At 44.5% G+C, this 19,457-nt stretch overlaps 1 protein-coding gene across 13 annotated transcripts in view; it reads right to left on the bottom strand.

Moving 5' to 3' along the window:
* COL6A3 (collagen type VI alpha 3 chain) overlaps window positions 1–19,457 on the bottom strand; it is a 62,973-nt gene that overhangs the window by 41,636 nt on the left and 1,880 nt on the right. For 11 of the 13 annotated variants that reach the window (XM_080399802.1, XM_080399804.1, XM_080399805.1 and 8 more), the window contains exons 2-5: window positions 12,393–12,541; window positions 10,842–11,459; window positions 6,356–6,958; window positions 1,346–1,948 (exon numbers count right to left, since the gene is read on the bottom strand). In XM_080399802.1, the coding sequence (XP_080255928.1) occupies window positions 1,346–1,948; window positions 6,356–6,958; window positions 10,842–11,459; window positions 12,393–12,480 (1,912 nt within the window). In that variant the 5' untranslated portion in view covers window positions 12,481–12,541. The remainder of the gene's footprint in view (window positions 1–1,345; window positions 1,949–6,355; window positions 6,959–10,841; window positions 11,460–12,392; window positions 12,542–19,457) is intronic. The other 2 variants (XM_080399810.1, XM_080399800.1) reach the window with 2 other exon arrangements.

The raw sequence follows: 19,457 nt of genomic DNA on the forward strand, positions 1-19,457 counted from the left end.
GATTCTTGCCTATGTGAATAGCTGTGAGTACAGTAAAGCAAAAGGACTGGAAAAAAATAGAAGCTGCATGAATGAGCTTTAAAGAACATGGAAGTATAAGAACATTTTTAATTTACATTGAAAAATAAAAATGTCAAGTTTTGGTGTATAGCCATGCAAAACTGTATTAGCAAGAAACACATTATGAAAAAAAGCTTTTTAAATGATAAGCCCCGTGATATTCATCTTAATTAAGGACAAGTATTGGCAAACTGATTTCAAAATGTCTGCTCTTCATGTAAATCAGCTATCGGCTTTAATTCTTTAAGGACCCTTTCCAAAATCTCAGTTTCTTTTGCACTGTGATTTATAATTTTAAATTACTAAAAGGAACAAGAAAAAATACGGACATGGTTGGACACCCACTTAAGCCAATGGGAACCTCACTACTGGCCTTACTGGGAGCTGGAACAAGTCCTGTTTTTCTAATGTTTATATACCATGAGACAGAAATGCAAGGTTCAAATACAGTCTAGTGCACCATTAATTCAACCTCAAGCATCTCTATTGGGAAGAAATCCTGAGAAATCTGGTATAAACTCTCTGTGCAGCTAGAACACCTCTTGAAATGCAGGGGAAACTGCCTCAAAAGACATGACTCTAGCAGCTGGATTACTTCCAAAGTCTACTGATGTCAATGGCAAGACCAAATAAAAAGAATCCACTGGCTTCATGGGGCTTTGGATCATCTCCTAAAAAGATTAAATTAAAATCAACAATTTGCAATAGTCTTGTACGCCTCTTAGGGCCTGAGCTGAATAAATGATATTAAAACTGTAAATATGTTCTTAAAGGGTGAGTTTCAGTCCAACAGTGTCAGGCTAGCTTTCCCTGAATGTCTCCATGAACAAACTTGCTTATTTTCTTCACACTCAGAAGAAACTTCTAAGCTTTCTTGAGCAAATATCCACTACAGATAATTTTCAAACTGGGAAAGAGATTGTAACGCTCACAGTGTGCCCTGTTCATAGGTTACACAAATCCTAAGGGAGTGAAAAAGCCTCCACTGAATGATTTCAGTACCTACTAGTAAAGCACATCTTCCACATCCAGGCCTTTAAGTGTTGGTGACAAATATGGAATGGGACAAAAATCTCCAGGAAGGAATAGCAAAGCTGTAACAACCACCATGCTACCAGATTCACCGATCTGTTCATGCACATTTTGCAAATCCTTGAGACAACATTTAGCTATGCTGAAACAGGTGCTTGATGCCTTTTTGCCCCCTTATCTCTACATGTCGTAGAATAAGAGTTAACAAATATATAAACCACATGTCCTTAACTAGGAAAAGGTAATTAATTACCTGATGGTGGTTCTTGGACAATCAGTCCTCCAGAGAGTGTCCGGATAGGTGACAGCACTTCAGGAAGAATGGCTTGCATGAACTGGACACGGAAGTCATTTGGGTTGAACACAAAATCTCTCTCATGGGCTATTTCTTGAAGTTCTGCCAGGTCGGCATTTCTCGACCCAATGGCAAGGATCACTATCCGGTTCCTTTTCATCTCTGCCGCAGCTTGGTCAACAGCATCCCTGGACTTACCACCAGTGATGAGCACCAGCATGGGGAGCACCCCTTCCTCCATCCTGCACCCAGCAGCACTGGTGAAGAAGTTGCTCCTCACAAAGTCCAGTGCCGAGCCAGTGTTGAGCGCCGTACCACCCATGAGCTTCATTCTCTTCACGTTAGCCATCACATCCCTTCTGCTCTGGTGGGTGTTAAAATAAAACTCTGGCTTCACAGTGTCTGCGTACTGTGCCACCGCGACTTGAATCAGGTCAGGTCCAACCTCCAGCCTTTGGACAATTTTGGCAACAAAATCACGAATCGAGTTAAAGGGGCCAGTCCCCAAAGCAGTTGAGCCATCTATCAGGAAGACTATATCCTTCTTGTTCACTTCAATAACTGCAAGTAACACATGAACATAATGTTAGCAGAAACCTTCATCACACTCTGCCTGTCAATTCTACGTCAACAGTTCAGCAATGTTCAGGACTTCTTATTTGCTTGAAGCGCTGTTACTCTCAACAGCTTTAAAGGGTCTCACTTTCAAAACAGAATTATTTTTTAGCAGGGGGATAATAAGATATCTGGTTGAATGTTCCCCCTTTCTAAAACACAGAAGAGTTGAAGAGTTCCAAGAATTGCATTTTTTATAAAACTTAATATTAAAATGCATAAACATATCAAAACAAGAAAGGCCAACAGTCAGGAGAAATCTTGGCACTCAGCCGGCACATGAGATAAAACAAGCAGGTGATGCTCCCTCTGTCTGCAGCGGAGCCATCTGAATCATGCCAGAGCATGGCTTGGTCTCAGAAGGATTAGGTTCCCAAGAGCAATGACACAAGTAAAAGGACAGTTCTCCACTTACTCGACGTACCTGGACTCTTGGTCTTCCCATCCTACATCTTATTCCTGATTAACAAAAATAAGTTATGATTTTTGCGGCACAGCTAGACCAATCATGGAAGAGCTTAATTATATTCCAGTTGCCATGTCTTTAACAAATGGCCCCCCTAGGTTGTCATCTCTGAAACTTTATTATTGATGATGGCATAGGACACAGAAGGAGCACAGTGAGCTTTCCAGTTCCCTGGCTAAGTTTGAAGGAAGATAGTTAGGGAGGGGAAAAAATGGTTGTGCAGCATTGGAACCAAAGCACCATCATATTTAATACAGCAAATGTATGTGAATAAAACAGTAACTATTAACAAGACCAATACCATTATGATAAAAGCATTACACATGATCATCATGGAAGATAATTCTAATGCCACCTTTGAGACCACCCCACTCCCACTCCCACCTCCCTGATTTCATGTCATTGAAGTGAAAAAGGAAACCTTGTGTTGCTGCCAAGTTATGCTGGAGCATTATGCATCATTGCATTATGTTGGACTTGGGGTGTCTTTAAATCGCCTACCCATCAAGGAGCTCCTGACATGGGGTTCATACTCGAGATGGCAGGTCCATCACCTCCCTAGCTCACCGCTATGCCCAGAACACAGCCTGGGGGAAGAGGAGATCCAGAATCGCTGGGATCCCACACCCCTCAGGGCAAGTGGTAGCAAAGAATCTCCTGTCCTGCCTGGATGGAAAAGGGCAGCCCCTCGGCCCATCAAGGCTCCTCTGCATGGAGGCTATTTACTTTGGATCTGGACAAAGAACAAAGCTTTGGCTACAGTCCTCCTTGGCTGGACAGCAGCTGGCCATGGAAAACAGTGCTCCCAAAGGCTGGGCTCCGTCAGGCTCCTCAGTATGGGTGGGTGCCATGAGACCAGGCTACCCAAGGAGTGATTTAGAGCTGGAGGTGACATCCACGACTCAGCTGCTCTCCCTGCCCTCAGACCCTGAGAGACCTGCCTCTGCCAACAAGTGCAAGCCTTTGCAAAAGCATCTTGCAGAGTCTTGCTGGAAATTGCTTGAGGACTGTCAAATCTGAAGCTTAAAATAGCCCGCCATGGTGCTGTCACACAAAATGTTGAGAACCTCCATAAAGTAAATGTGGTGGTACCCTATACCCTACCTGAGCCACAGCCTCACACTTTTTGCAAGGATGTGTAGTGACAGGACAAAGTGGAAGAGTTTTAAGCCAAGAGGGTAGATCTAGATTAGATATTAGGAAGAATTTCTTTGCTGTGAGGGTGCCAAGACACTGGAGCATGTTGCCCAGAGAAGTTGTGAATGTCCCATCCCTGGAAGTGTTCAAGGCCAGTTGGGATGGGGCTTTGAGAAACCTGGTCTGGTGGAAGGTGCCATCCATGACAGGGCAATAGGAACTAGGTGATCTTCAAGGTCCCTTCCAGCCCAAACCATTCCATGATTCCATGAGCTGCCAGTAGCTTGCAGTTGATTGCCCAGGCTGTCAGAACAGAGCCTCACAAAGCAACAAGGATTTGTTTAAATGATCCCTTTCCCAGAGCCATGATTTCCAGCATTCATCCCCCCGGACAGGTTTTTTTTCCCATCAGTTGCTCCAAGGAGGAGAGGGCTGAAAACAGGAAACTTTCTAAATGGATAACAAGGGCAAAATCTCTGCTTTGTATCACCCAGGAGAGATGCCTTAAGTGCTTCCTTAGCTTGTCAGCAGCTAGATACCCAAAAATGGAGATCCTGGAAACTTATATGACTTTATATAGAAGTTTGAGGGAAACATCAAAGGGGCTTTGCAAAAATGAGGGAGGCTGGAAAGGAATAGCTCCCTCCACAACTCATTCCTCTTGCAGCTCTCAGATCCTGCAGTGTGTTTCCTTAGAGAAGAGGAATGCAAGAACCAAAAAAAAAAAAAACCACTAGAAGAAACAACTCAAAGTGCTAATTTCAATGGACACAATTAAACCAAAGACATTTAAGCAAGGCCATACGTATCTCATAGGGTCTCATTCAGAGCCAAATAAAAGCTGGCGGCAAGCCTCCAGGTATTTCAAATGATTTGGGATCAAAGCATTATATCTTCAACTCTAAAAATTGGGAATGTTGGAGGGTGTCAATGCTGAACCCAGCCTTGCATAGTTCCCTCCTCATTGCCATCTCAGCTGTCTTTGGTGAAGAACCTCACCTAACTCAATCATTCAGGCTCTCCCAGTAGCTAAAGCAGAGGGGAAAAGAAAGGCAGAAAGGCACTTTGAGACATCCATTCGTCCCAGGAGTGCCAGCATACAGGCAGCGAGCTAAAGTGAAGCAAGGTGACTTCAGTATTTTGCAGGAATGCTTGGCACCTCCCTGGGCTTGGCATCCCTTTCAGGCTGCAGCGTGTCTCCCGAACCAGTGCTTTATGCTGCAGACTTCCAAGGAACTGATATGAATCAAGCAGACCAGTCAAAATTAATTTCCATGGATGCTAGGGAAAGGAAATTCCCTAAAGTTCCTTTGAAAACACCCGCTTCTCCATTTAGCATATCCATCTACATGCAATTACATAGCTGATGCTACTGTAGTACCTTCTACAAATGAGCTGGCATTTTAAGTGAAAAATATGCAAGTGCAGATGAAACCAAATGTACCAATATTTTAAACCTTGCCATTCAAACTGTTAAAAATCAGAGGGGCAGGAAGAGAGGTTTTCCATTGGCTTGCATGGGTCCTGGCATGCACATTTTAGCTAGACATGCAGACTTCAACTTATTTAGCTAAATATGGTTCTCATGGGGTGCTACAAGCAAAAGTTCTTTATGTTCTTTCCTGGAATAATCATAAAATGATCTTTTAGGCGAATTCCTCCCTTTGATTTGCTATCCACAGGATAGCAACCATGTTTAGACATAGATCAGCGAAGACATCTGCAATGCAGTTTTATATGTCAACATACATCATGAGTTGAACAGTGCATACAGAACTCCAGATTGGCACTTGGATCTCAGAAGTGTTGTTTGCATTAAGTGTGCTGGTAATCCAGTGCAGCAACTCCAGGCTGGCCCTTTCCAGGGGCCTCTGAAATGCAACATGTTGTGTCTTTCACAAAGCCTCTCTATCAGTAAATTTAGTCATAAAACCATAGGGTGAGAAATTCTTAATCATCTACTTGCTCCATAAATCCAGATGTTCATTATTCTACTGCACCCAAGCTAACGCTAGTCCAGAAATACTGTCAATGGAGACTTAAGAGTAAGAAAGTGACCTGAGTGGGATATTGACACATTTTCATTTCCCATGGCCTCATGGAAAGCTGTTAACTTTCTCAGCTTACGAATTGAAGGGAAATATATGTTAGCAACGTAGGGATTTAATTTTAGGGAACTAAGTTGTTTTGCTTTTAAGTTAAGTTTAAGTCACCCTTTTCTCAAGGATAGTGCACAGTTTCAATGAGGTATGGAATGTTACAGTTCTAGCAAGATGACAGCTTCAACTCTGTGAAACAGGGATCCCTGTAACATCCCTGTTAGCTTCCCCAGTCACATTGCTTTCTCATGACGCTTTCAACTGGCATACAATTTAAGATTACATGACACAGATGTTTTCAGAACTGACAATGCTGCAGTATTTACTCCCAGGGGGCTTAGATACACCAGTAAGGATTATATAAACTTTTTTTATAGTCTGCTTGTGGCCTTTAAAACCCCATGCCATGCCAGTTATTGACACAAAACCTCATGGTTTCCAGAAGATAACCCACTGGGCAAATGAGTTTCTGCACATTAGCTGCAGGACTATTTGTCTTTCCCATTGTTTCTCCATAAGTAGCCCAGAGAGATGCATTGAAAAAATATTATAAAAATTAAATTAAAAAAAATAAATACGTTTTTAAAGCGTGCAAAAGCTCATTCATTCATTGATTCATTGAAATGCAACAGTCTAGAAAGGCATACATACCTTCAGTCACAATGGTTGGGGCCTCTAACAAAATGAGTCTTTGGGCCACTCCAACAATGTTGGGCAGTATTAATTCTCGAAGAGCATCGAGGTTACGGATATCCAGGGCAGTAAATGCGAAGCTTCCATCAGTAGCAATCTGCTGCAGCTCTGCACTGTCAGCATTCTGGACCCCAATGCTAAATGAAAATATACTAGCTTGCTTCACCGCTAACAAGCCCTCTCGGATATCATCACTAGACTCTCCACCACTTATCAGCACTAAAATCTGAGGCACCGCTTCCTCTATCCTGCTGCCTCCCGCCTGGGTGAAGAGGTTCTCCACCACAAACTCCAGTGCTGCACCAGTGTTCGCTTCCTCGCCCCCGCGGAAGCTAAGTGCCTTCACGGCATCCAGAACATCCACTTTTGTGGAGTAGCTGTTCAAAGCGAACTCGGTTCTGGGTTCATCACTATACTGCACCACCCCAATATGTATTTGCTGAGCTCCAACTCTGAGGCTTTCAATCAAATTTACAAGGAAATCACGTATGGCTGGAAAATTGACACTTCCGATGTTGTTTGATCCGTCAATAAGGAAAATAAGGTCAGCAGACTCTTGAGCTTTAAAAAAAGAAATGCAAAAGGTGAAAGCATTAAAATGAGTGATTACATGCGGTTGGTTGTACAGTGTTCTGACATGTTTCTTGGAAAACCAGTAAGAAACACGAAAATGAGAAACAAAACACATGTTCACTGAGGTGGTGATGTTTGCCTCTTAGTTCTGCATTCTGATTGAATACCAGCGCCCAGCCCCAGCCCAGCAGCATCCGCTACCCATCAAGAGACGCTCGGGCAGACACAGCCTGAACCGATAGCTGCAGTTACACAGGGGTCGACATTATTGGCATGTGAGGAGAAAACGTGGCAAAATATGATTTTTGGAAATATCTATATCCATTCCATCAGTGGTCAGTACTGCCCAAATATTTAGAGAGAGCCAAAAGAAAAAGGTGGATTTTGATGGTAATTCACCCTGAAGGTAGCAGGTGAGGATGGTAAAGTTCGTAGGAGATTTTCCCCATTGCAGACTCTCTTGAGTTGGTTTTTTTTTTTTCCCCTGAAGAAAAAAAGCCACTGTTTACTGGATGCATGGAAAGTTTCAGCCTCTCTGTTGCGATTCCGCTTTTTTTTTTTTCTGCTTAAAAACAGAGGCTGAACATATCGGCTTCTCCCACCATGAAGGATTATTAATTGAAATGTATTTGTTAGAAACAATTGAAAAGGCTTTGGTTATTATTTTTGCACTGTAACTCTTTTACCAGCTGCCAACATACACACAATGGTATTTGTCCAGCAAGCTGACCCTCACAACTGTCAACCCATGCCGTACAAAAAATTGTCTTGCTTTAGTTATTTTGCACAAAGATGCATTGATTATCAATAAACGGGTCTGGTCTGAATTTTTCATACAGACTCTGAATATTCAATCAAGGAATGCAGAATCAGGTTAAAACAGGGCGATGAAATCAGTCATGACACAATTATCCAACTCTATTTGTTGTGACCATACCCAAATGGTCACAAGCATCTGCTGAGAATATGCACACATCCAACAAAACTTTTATCTGGCATGAACATGGTTGTTGAGGGGGAAGCATTTTTGCTGTGAGACTTACCAAAGCAGACCCAAAATGCCCTGGTGTCTGCTCTCACTCCTTTTGCTCAAGTAATTTTACCATCAATGTCACCAAGAGCTGTATGCATGCAAAAGGAGGGTGGGGGTAAGAAGACCTCAAAACATGCTCAGATGTTTCCAAGCTATTACTCCCCAATCTTGTTAAGGAATCAAATTTCAGACTATGGATGACAAGCAACATTTGGAAATCCCACCCAGCTCTCAACTTTTGAAAGCCGAAGGTGAAACCAGTAGCAAAACTGTCATGCAGTTTAGGAAGGGCAGGAATAAACCTGAGGCTTTTGCTATTAACCAGCAGGGTCACTTCTTTTTCCCCCTGCCTATTTAGTTGTTCTTCTAGTAGATGTTTTCATACATCGCGATGCCACCAAGACAGTCAAATAGCACCACAATTCCAATGACAAAGGAGAAGGTCTCCAGGGCATCATCGCTTCCCTGGGCCAACTCAATTGCCAGTGTTGGCTTGGAGAACATCAGCATGGTTCAGAATTGCAAAAGGCTCCAGGATTTATTTTTCCATCATTGAGTTGAAATTTAGGGGTCCTTAGGGTTGTCTTTACTGCGTCATTTTCACTTGAGATATACATGTTCTACTTCATCATATAAATGAAAGGGAAATCTCAAAGTGGTTGTACCCAGCGCTGCTTTAGAAACCCTGGACATCTTTTTGAGGAACAATATTTCAGACGCCAATTGGTGTTATCACGGCAGCACAGGTCACTCCCTCAGGAGAGAAAATAGATATGAAACAGATGCGTTGGATAATTTGTCATCACTGCAAAAAAAAAACCCCTTGTACTTCAGTGCACATTTATGGAACAAGCTGGTGCTGGAGAACAAATAAAAGCATGCTTGTTACACAACTAAGCAAGGGCGGTCAGATGAGACAGACAGCTAAGGTTTAATGAATACATCAGGGCAAACTTGGGGCTGACTTTCATACTTACACTAGTCAGCTCTGGGGACTGCCACAGACCAGCAGCTTTGGTACTCTACACTGCAGTATATATACACACTATATACTCTATACTGTGGGACTGGGTTGTTGGTTTGGGGTTTTTTTTACATTTCTCTCTCATATTAGGGCTCATTTCTAGGATAAACATCCATGGCATTTTTATACATTTCAATGCTACGTGGAGTTATCAGCTGAACAAATGACGACTTAAACTCCTGTGCAAACAGTTATTTGTACCAGGCTTTGTACACTATTGTCATCCAACATTTAGGACCTGTAACATCTTTTCCCATGTTTAATGATACTCCGTAGATTGCCCATGCAAGTCACACAGGGACAAAACTACAATAGTAGCATTAGCTTATATTTGTGTTATGGGGGGGGGAAGGAAATGTTTGCAAAGAACATCTTTGAGCAGAAATTAACTTGGAGATGCATTATATACATGAAGTAGGAATTTACCTTTAAAGCTTTTAAAGAAACGTCTGTGACTTCAGATATTTGCGTACTATGAGGTTACCTGCTGGCGTGCCCCAGGGGAGTCCAGCCAGCTGACAAAGGCCAGTTTCCCTATGGATTCCAATAGCGAAGCACTGGGGTCCTTTATGACGCTGCAGTGCTGTCAGCAGACTCGGTACAACATTCATTTTCCGCACATATTGACATGATTTTCTTAGAACTGGCAAACCTTATGTCATCTTTCTGGGGCAGCTGCTTTCCTTCCCCTGTGGCTTTCACATGATCTGGATATTTGCCCTGTCAAGCACTTTGCACAATAAAAACACAAGTGAGCACGGCCTTTTGGTGTTGCTCGGTGTCATGCAGTGATGGAGAGCACCCAGTGGGGCTGGCGTGAGGGTTAATCAGGCAAGACAACACAGGGGGATTAATGTTACACTGCCTCATCACACTGCCGTTGCCTTACATCACCCCACAAGCTATTGACCTTCAGATGGAGTCTCAGGAATAAAAAGAAAGGTTTGATCTCTGGGACTTCTGTTTTGAAACACAACAAAGTTGCTCAGAAGGCCCTTTCCACGCTGAAATTTCATAAACAGAGAAGGGATGGAGGAAGATGTTTTATTTTTTTCAGGCAGATTGGGCCCCCGGCTTGTGGTCAGCACAGATCCATTTGAAGCCGACAGTTTGCAGAGGGCTTTCGGTTACAGGAAGGGTCCGGCGCTCTGGCAGGTGGAAGCCATTGGCTTGTAAAGAAGGCATTTGGGTGGCAGCACAAAAAAAGTCTCTCCAACCACACATCTCCAAGCAGATGAGGAGAGAGGCTAAGGCCCAGCTCGGGGATGGGGTTTCAGCAGAGACGTTCTCTGCTGAACTGCTTTTGCTGTCTTCAGCCCAGAATATGACTTTCTGGAGTAACACATTGCCTATCTCCTCCGCTAGCTGCAAGGAGACATCCCACACGGTGTCCCCACAGCCAGCAGTGACCTTCTCAGTCTTCAGAGGGGTTTTGGCCTCAAAGAGTCACCGTCACGGCTGGCATGTTCATCCCTTATTTTCCCTGCCTTGGGAGTGGATAGGATGGGGCAATTTAACAGCTCTGCAGAGCTCCCTATGTTTGTATTTCTGTGCCATGGGTGCAAAGTGATGGCCACAGTGGGCTGCTGCCCATCCAAGGGCTCCTGTACTACCTCCTGGCAGCTCTGGTAGGGCTTCCAGCTTGGTCTGCAAACAATGGCATGCTCGGTAGCTACAAACACGGGGCCACACACTTCAAACCTTTGTTTTTAAACCTCTGAACGTCCATCTCAGTCTTGCCCCTACAAAGGCTTTAAACAGCACAACGCCAGCAGATACCATGCCGATGGGAGCCATCAGCATTCAGCCATTACCTGTGATGTCTTTAACCAGTCCTTTGGCCCCAGCCTTTTCTGGAGTCATGGATGAACGGACACTTGCCACTAAATCTCCAACTATGCCGTGGAGAGCAGTAAAATTCTCTAGGTTGAAAAGGTGCATATCGAAGGGTTCGCTCGCTATTTCCTTTAACTCCCCTTCCACTGCATCCTGCACGCCGACCGCAAACATGTTTACATGGGCCGATTTAAGGACAGATGATGGCAGAGCCACATCATCCTGGGATCGTCCGTCCGTTAACACTATAATAACCTGGGGGACGCCTTCACTGGCTCTGCTTCCAGCAGCTTTAGTGAGATGGTTCTCGATTAGGTACTCTAATCCTTTTCCAGTCTTGGTGCCTCCCCCCATGTAAGGCATGTTGGCAATATGGGACAGGACGTCTCGGGTAGAGGGGTAGGTATTTAACTGGAACTCTGTGTGGGGGTTTCCGCTGAACTGGACCAGGGCAAAGCGAAAATCATTTCCTCCCACATCTAAAGCTTTTACAACATCATACAGAAACTCTCGAACGAGTTGGAAATGTTCCTTCCCAATGCTCCAAGAGGAATCCACTAGAAATATTATATCAGCCACAGCAACGGTTTTGACAGCTTTAAAAAAACAGATGGGGGTTTAGGATTTTCTATCGGTCAGCACAAGCATGCCTCCTCCTCCTCCTCCTCGCCCAAATGACCGACAGCCTCTTTCGCACAGTGGAAGTGAAGCTTAGCTTCCCCTTATCGCCCACAGCAAAACAAGAAGCACTGGAGAAACGCCAGGCAGCCATCAGTGCCCTGTCACCGCAGGTGCTGGGGTACAGGACAGGACAGCATGCGACCTACCCTTCCCAGGGAGGGGGAGGTGAGATGCTTCTCCCCTCCCAGACCCTCGCCACACCAGTTTGGACACCAGCCCTGAGCCAAAGACTCCTGCAGCTCCATGTGTGAATTTAGGTTTGCTCAGCTTCTAACTGCCAGTGGTCTCCTGAGGATTTTTTTGCTGATTCAGGGTTATGCTGGCTCCGTGGCGGTGCTCAAGGAAGGAAGGGCTGCTCAGTTTAAGCAGCCTGGGTGCTATTATGAGTTTTCCATATTTTTTTCTGCTACTAACAACCCGCCTCAAGACACCAGCTCTGGTCTCAAAGGCACCAGTGCCCCCCCCCCCCCCCCCCCTTAAAAAAACCAAACAGTCTTTCTGCAGGTCAATGGCAGTGCTATTCTCACTGCAAAAAGCCCTCCTACACATGCAAGGAGAGCAAAACAGCTCTGCCCGGGAGAAAACCTGCTCATGGCCACCCTGGGTGCACATCACGCACCCCCATCCCTGGCAGAGCATCCTCAAGGGCACACCACCGACAGTGACATGCTTGGGAAGGCACCGTGCATTGGCTAAGGTCTGGGTTCAAAAGGACCCTCACCAAGTGGGAGCTGAGGAGCAGAAGGTAAACCACAACGTACCATTGACATGCATTTTTGAAACCAAACGGTGCAAACTAGCAACACGTTTGTATGGGGGCGAAGTCGGGTCTAGCGTTCCGGTCTTACCTGCTTGCTGCTGGGCGCGAACCAAGCAAAAGCCTGAGAGTAGGAGGCAAAACATTGCCACAAAAGGCAAATGTCGGTGTTTCCTCATTTTGGTCTTTTCTCTGAGTTCTCCTTTTAGTGTCTTTGTTCCAAAGCACCCAATGTGAGACCTATGGGACAAAAACAGTGAGACTGAGCAACAGCGGCAGTGCTGGCCAGGCACAGGTCAGGCGTGAGATAGAAAAGCCAAACCATGTGGTTTTGCAATGCTGTTGTGGCATTCTGGCACAATTTAATGCTGGACAGTGTCTGCTTTGTAGCAGGGATTTCATTGGGAGAGGAATCATAGCTCATATAATTGGCATTTAATCACCCCTGTGGGCTTAGATGGCTTTCTTCTTGCCTATGCTGCCCCAGGTAAAACCTAATATATAGGAAAATGGTCAGCCTAGGTTTCTAACACCAACCCTTAAAATATATGATGGCCTCTCACCTGTCCTCCTCACCCACAGATGACCAGCTGAAATATCTTAGCCAATGCATGCCCTCTTGCTGTTGCCCCCCCTTTTTTTTCTTTAACAAATGCCATAATACTAATTGCCCTGAACATCCCTCTTTGCCTCAGCTCACCTTTTCAGCTGTCCCAAACGTACAAATGGAAATTTAATTACTCCAGACCCAAGTGAGCCACATGATCTGGCTGTACAGCAAAAAGCCCTTGGACTCCCCCAGGCTCACAGCCCCAGCATTGGAATAGCCTGGGCTGGCTGATCACATTTGGGAAAGGCACCAAGAATAATATTTTATATGTTGGAGCCAAAAATATAATTTATGCAAGTTTCTTATCTGTAATCCACCTGGCAAGCCTTCTGAAACAATGTCTCCTTCAGGAAAGCTGTGTTCTTGTTGTCATAGAGATGACCAATTTATTATTTAATCTCCATTCCCAAGCCTACAGAGCAGAAACCAGGCAAGGCTTGCTTAACCGATAAAGTATCCTCCCAAAGATGAATGCAGTGATTTAATAGTTCTCATTCCCCAAAAGGAGATCAATTACTCAAATGAGCCAAAAGCGACTCAAATACATCAAGCTATTAACCAAGTCATTAAAAAAAAAATAATCTCAATTTTCTTATTACCATCTTTGCCAACTCCATCAATCCGGAGAGTTAGGACCAACACAAGAGCCTAAAAGGGCTAGAGGGAAGACTAACCTCCCCTCTAAGGAAAGCCATGCTTGTTACACAGATGGCCACCATTAGCACAGCCAAAACCAGAACTGAGTGCTGGGAATTAGGGATAAGTTGGAAATAAACATTTGAACAGCTGATTCCTGAATTAAGGAAAAATTGGAAATAAACATCTGAACAGCTGATCCCTCTTCCATTGACACCTCAGGACTATCAGAGCCGGGGCTTGAGAAAAAGAGGGGACAACATCCACCTTGTTTCCCAAAACCCGATGCAATCCTGACACCCCCAATGGCTCCCTGCGTGTCAAAGCTGGGTTGGGGTCTGGTCCCTCTTGGGAGAAGGGGTTTGCAGCGTTCAGTCTTCCATGTGCTTCAGATGACATTCATGAATGCCATATAGCATGAGTCAGGCAAAAGCTATCTTCCACCTTTCCCCCCACATTTACATATAATAATAATGGCAATAATGCCAGGTGGAGAGACATTTAATAGGCACCCAGCTCCAGCAGCTAGCACGCAGCATTAATTAAGGCATGACAAGACTTCCCAGTTATTGGCAACGCCTCAATTCATAGAGGCGGCTGCTATCATTCACAAAAAGACTAAAAAGTCATCCTTGTTAGCTGGCACCCATCCACCCCCCTGGCTGTTTCAGTCCAAGCCAAACCTCCCAGTGCCTCCAGTGGGAGCGAGCCTGCTCTGTTGGACTGTGTCCCTGGCTTACAGCTTGCTCCTAGAAAACCTAGTTTCACCCAATGGACACATCGGCAGGGGAAAGCTGGGCTCTGCTTCCCCATGGGTGCAGAATTAGACATAGATGTCATTGCAGGGTTTGCCCCCAGAACAAACACAGAAAGGTCTGTAGGTCCCAGAGCTGAGGTTTGCAAAAAAACATTGAGCTTGTGACAACCACCCTCTGACCCCACCAGAGCATCTCCCTTCTGGGCAGAAGAGGCTTATGGAAGAGCTGCAAGTTTGCTTTGCCGCATCCATTGGGAGTAAAAATGCTGCTAGCAATGAACAAAAAATACAAAATAAAATGCATGCTATGGAAAAACAGCCTATTAAAACAATGAATGCCATAGAAAAGCTAGTATTTCTTTCTTGAAATGCAGGAAGTTATGTTATCATTCTGTTTATTAGCTGCTGGCATCCTATCCCTCTGCAGTCACAACAGCTGGGGCAAACAGAGCATCAAGATAAACCAGTGAAAATTAATGTCTTGCTAGCTAATACATGACAGGACTGAAGCAATCATTTGTGGTGGTTTTTTTTTTTTGTTTTAACATTGAACAGCTGCAGAAAGCCTTACAGGGCTGTTTACAGTCATGAAGTACAGCAGAAGGGAAAAGCAAGTCTCCCTGGTGCTACAAGATCTCCCCTGCCCGCAACCCTCCCTGCAGTGGTGGGCAACCAAGGTTCACATTGAATGGGATTTCCAAACTCAACAGTGGGCTTCTATCCACATCCTTACAGCTGCTTCAGCTTGAAACCCTTGAAGAACTGCCTTACCCGGGTTCAAACAAGGAGCCTGGGGGAAAGCCAGGGTTGAGCCTACCTCCAAGATGTCCTGTGGCATCATGGTTCAACCCCAGAGCCTTGTAGCAGAGAAACCACCAGCTATGATTTACATGCCTCCATCCTGGTGAACCCAAACAGCTGGAAATCATAATCCAGCCCTTGGGGCACCATGAGATAAGCCTGGATATCACAGTGTATTAAAACAATACTCAATCTCAGCTTTGGTGTGTTTTTTTTTCCCCTGGCTAGCTGGAAAATACAATACATTTTCCAAGCAATAACAAGTTGGCTGATCTTTTTAGTCACCTTGTTTTCTATTTTAGCCTCTAAAGACCTCCAGCTTTATTTACAGCTTTCCCTGTGACCCTCACAACAGCATTTTTAGCTGCACAAAAGGAAAGCTCACCAACAAGAGACAAACCTTAGCATCACACTTCCTCAAAACCATCCTAAAATTGCAGCAACAAAGCAACAGCACTCCCCCCCAGAAAGACATCTTAGAGACTGACTTTTATGGAGAAGTGCCTTTAAGAACAGGTGTTCCTAATAGGGGTTTTCCTTTATATCCACCACCACAACACCTCTTACTGCTTTTGTTAGCAAAGGAGTAACAGCTGGGTGCTGCAGAGGTGGGTGAGGAAGCAGCCTCTCTGTAGGTGATGGCCCTCAAGAAGGAGCAGCAGCAACAGCAGCAAGGACAGCAGTCTCTTTTATAGAGGTACTATATTCCTCAGTAGGGTTTTGGGGGAGGTTGAACAAAAACTTTGTTTAGATCTGGTTTGACAATGACAACAATAAGTCTCTGGCTCAGCAAGTAATGTGGGTTTAAGGTAAATTATGTGATTTTTATTGCTTGGAGGTAAGTCTTACTTGGCTTGCTTTGCTGAGGCACAAGAAGAAATGTGCTTTGTTCAATGTGCTCTTGCTTTGCATCCTGAGTCACCACCAGCCAAAGAAGATGGAAGTGGCACTAGGTTGCAGGGGGTGGAGGGTAAAGCCAGGAATGTGAACTTGTGCCAATTCATTTTAATTCTTGATTACAGTGAGTATCTGTTCTGCAGATTTGTTCTCCTGGATTGCTGTTACTTTAAATAATGCATTTTCAATAAGGCAATTTCATCCTGGATTATTTAAATTTTTTTAAAATTAAAAGTTCCATGCAGTCCTGGGGGATGGGTGGAGCTTTTGATATAACCACTGCAAGCTGGAAAAAAAACCTCTGAAAACACTGACTACTGAGTGCCTTTAGAAAAGTAAAGCTTTTTCCTGAACTGTTATGGATTAGCACCAAAACCTGGGGAGCCAGTCCCTTAATCATTCATGTGCTAAAAGATTAACTCATGTATTCTTCAATAATCTGAAGGTTTTATGTCTGTCTGGAGTTTATATAGTGTGTGGTGACCTTTTAATATTACAGTATGTACTCCATTTCATCAGAAGATATACATCTGTTACTAATAATGCTTTCAAAAGGCAATCATTTCTACCACTAACACAATGAAGTGATTTCCTTAAATATTTTCCCCAGCAGCTATTTTTTACTTATGGCATACTTCTCTGTGCATGAAGTTTGACATTTTACATAATTTTTTTTATTTGAGTGGATGTTTCAAATTCACTTTCTAAGCAACCATTTGCTTGTGTGTTTTTTTCACTAGTGTAGTTAAAAACTGTATAAAGTGCAAAGCAGATGAGTAGACTTAAAAAGCAAAACATAAAAGACAGGAAAAAAGCTACTGCAGCTGTTATATATCACTTTGCTTCATTGTATATGCCTCTCAGCTGAGCTGGCTGCCTTTGAGAGGGAGGGAAAGTATCTATGGCTTTGGTGGGACTAGAAATGTGATGTGTGTCATGTGGATGGGTGCAGTGGCAGGTAGAGGGAATAATGTCGCAAAATACTTAAATCTGAATTCCCAGCTGGGCAGTGCTTCAGGCACTGATGCAGCTGTTGCGCTGGACTGTAAAAGGCAGCAGTCCGTGCAGCTCAAGCTGCCAGAGGGGGGTTCTGTACTAGTGTGTTGTACTTGCTTGATGTTGTTCTTCAAGGCTAAAGGACTGAGCTGGGCTGAACTGACTCTTGGGGTATGATAACGGGAGATCTAAAGTTAGTCATTTATTTGTGAAATCTGTTACCATCAGCTCTCCCTCCCCATGATCTGTTGCTGCGGTGGGGAGGAGAGCAGCCTCTGGGAAAGGACAGAAGACCCAAAGCGAGTGCAGCAGGCAGAGCCATGGCTTGCATGCCCTTTTGATTTTTTTGTCAGGACAAATGGCTTGGCCTTGGGCAGCCTGTGCAGCTTTGTTAGCTGGCATATCCAAGGACCTTTGAGATGCCTCACTGCCCCAGTGAGCGGTCCAATTTTTCTGCCCAGCCCTGGGGCATCCCCCCAAAATACTTTGAATAAGAACCTGAAAAGCAATTGCAGCCTTTGAATTCCCATGTGCATGTGGGGTAGGTCATCTTGTACTGGAAGAAAGAGGTGGAGTTGCACCTAAGTCCCAACAGCTGTTCTGAAAGGCAGGATGTGAGACAGGGCAAAGCATCATCCCACAGATTGTGCAGGAGATGAGATGTGGTGAGCATCTTCCAGACCTCTCTGTCTGCCCCATGGCGATGCTGGGGTCAAAATCAAGGGGCCTTTGCCTTCATCTGCATCTGCTTTGTGGGCATTGCCCTGTGCCTCACCACCACACTGTTCCCCAACAAAACTGCTCAGCCTGAAATCCCCTTGACTTTGCTGTTCTCTGCTATATGCACATCCCTGGGAGGCAGCAGTGAAGCTGAGGCTGCTGTAAGCCTTGCCAGTGGCTTGAAAGTGAGTTCTGCCTGCCCAGAACAACTACTTGCAGACCCAGCAGTGGGATATACATCCAGTCGTGGTTATGGAGCAAACAGGGAGGAGAAACAGCTCTTGAAATCCTGATGTGAAGTGATGGTGGCACAGATTGTGTTCTGGAGGTGATGCATGCTCCTCTCTTGGCTGGATGAATCTCCCTTAAATTTCTCTGCACTGTTCAGAGCTCTGAGTTGGGAAAAATCCTAGCCAAAATCTACTTCCAGAAGTTATTTGGGCATCTATGAGGCTAAATGCCATGATTTCTCTATGTGAAATAGCTCAGCCACCTTTGAAAAGGATCATAAGTGTCCCAAGCCTCTACCTTGGCCACCTCTTCATCGTGGAGCACTAAATCTCACTTGACCCCACAGCCTCCAGGAGAAGCAAGACTATTTTTAGAGACTCAAGATCATCTGTATAGGACAGATTCTGAATTTATTTATGGCTCCAGATGGAGCCATTTCAATTTGTACCAGCTCCTTTGAAGGGTTTCTGTTAATAAATATATATATGTTTATATGTTACATATATACAAATAAATGTTCTGCTGCCACCTAGCATTGATGGCACTGGGAAGATGCGGGTTGCTCCTGAAAACATTTCTTTCTACAGAGGTAGGCCTGAGCATTAAAAGCAAACAAGGCTAAAAGGGTGGAAAATCTTCCAGCTTTTTGCAAATGACTTGAGCTTTGACTTTTTGAAAACCAGCATTCAGCAAAGCAATAGTTATGTTGCATTTATATCCTACCTGGGCAAGTTCCCTGGGTGTTAGCATTTAATATGAATCACATACCCATTTCTGTTCTTATAAGCATGCTGTTGGCTTAAAATCTGGTTGTTTTCCTCATGTGGCTGAGACTAAAATAGAGTAGTTAATAAGAGGAAAGGGAGTATTTGCTTAAAAAAAAAGGAAACTCCCTCAAAGATCAATGACTCTTTATGTATAGTAACATAAGCCTCCCAGAACCTCCCCACCCAAACAAATCGGGTCCTTAATGTGGAACACAGGTCACTTAAAAAAGGTGGAAAAAGTGATGGGCATGCAGAGTGGTAAGGCTGGCTGTGATTCACAGCGGGGAGCAGGCATGCAATGCCACCCATGGCCAGCCCTGCTGCCATGCACGCCCAGCACGGGGGCAGGTTCATCCCTTTGCTGCAAAAAGCATCCAGGCTGGGAGAATACAGTCCAAGGCTGGCAAGGCTGTGCAGTTACTAGAGCTTGCACTGATGGAAGGAATAAGATGTTCCCTTCCCTCCTGTTCCCAGACAGTCACGTAGCAAAAGTTAGGAGAGGAACAACTTTTTTTTTTTTTTCCCTTCTTGGACATATGGGAATACAGCAGGGGCTGGTTTAGCTAACCCTGAAATTTGGGAAAGTTAATGCATGCAAACGGAAACTTGTAAAAATTCTTGAAAAAAACAGAAAGGGAACTGGAGAAACTGCTGAAAAATGGCAAGGGAATGAATGAAGGTGCAGCAGCAGCAAACATGCAGCCCTGCATCCTGCCTTAGAAATGCCATTGCACCCCTGGT

This window comes from Falco punctatus (genome assembly GCF_963210335.1).
Source record: "Falco punctatus genome assembly, chromosome: 8".
Classification (NCBI taxonomy): Eukaryota; Metazoa; Chordata; class Aves; order Falconiformes; family Falconidae; genus Falco; species Falco punctatus.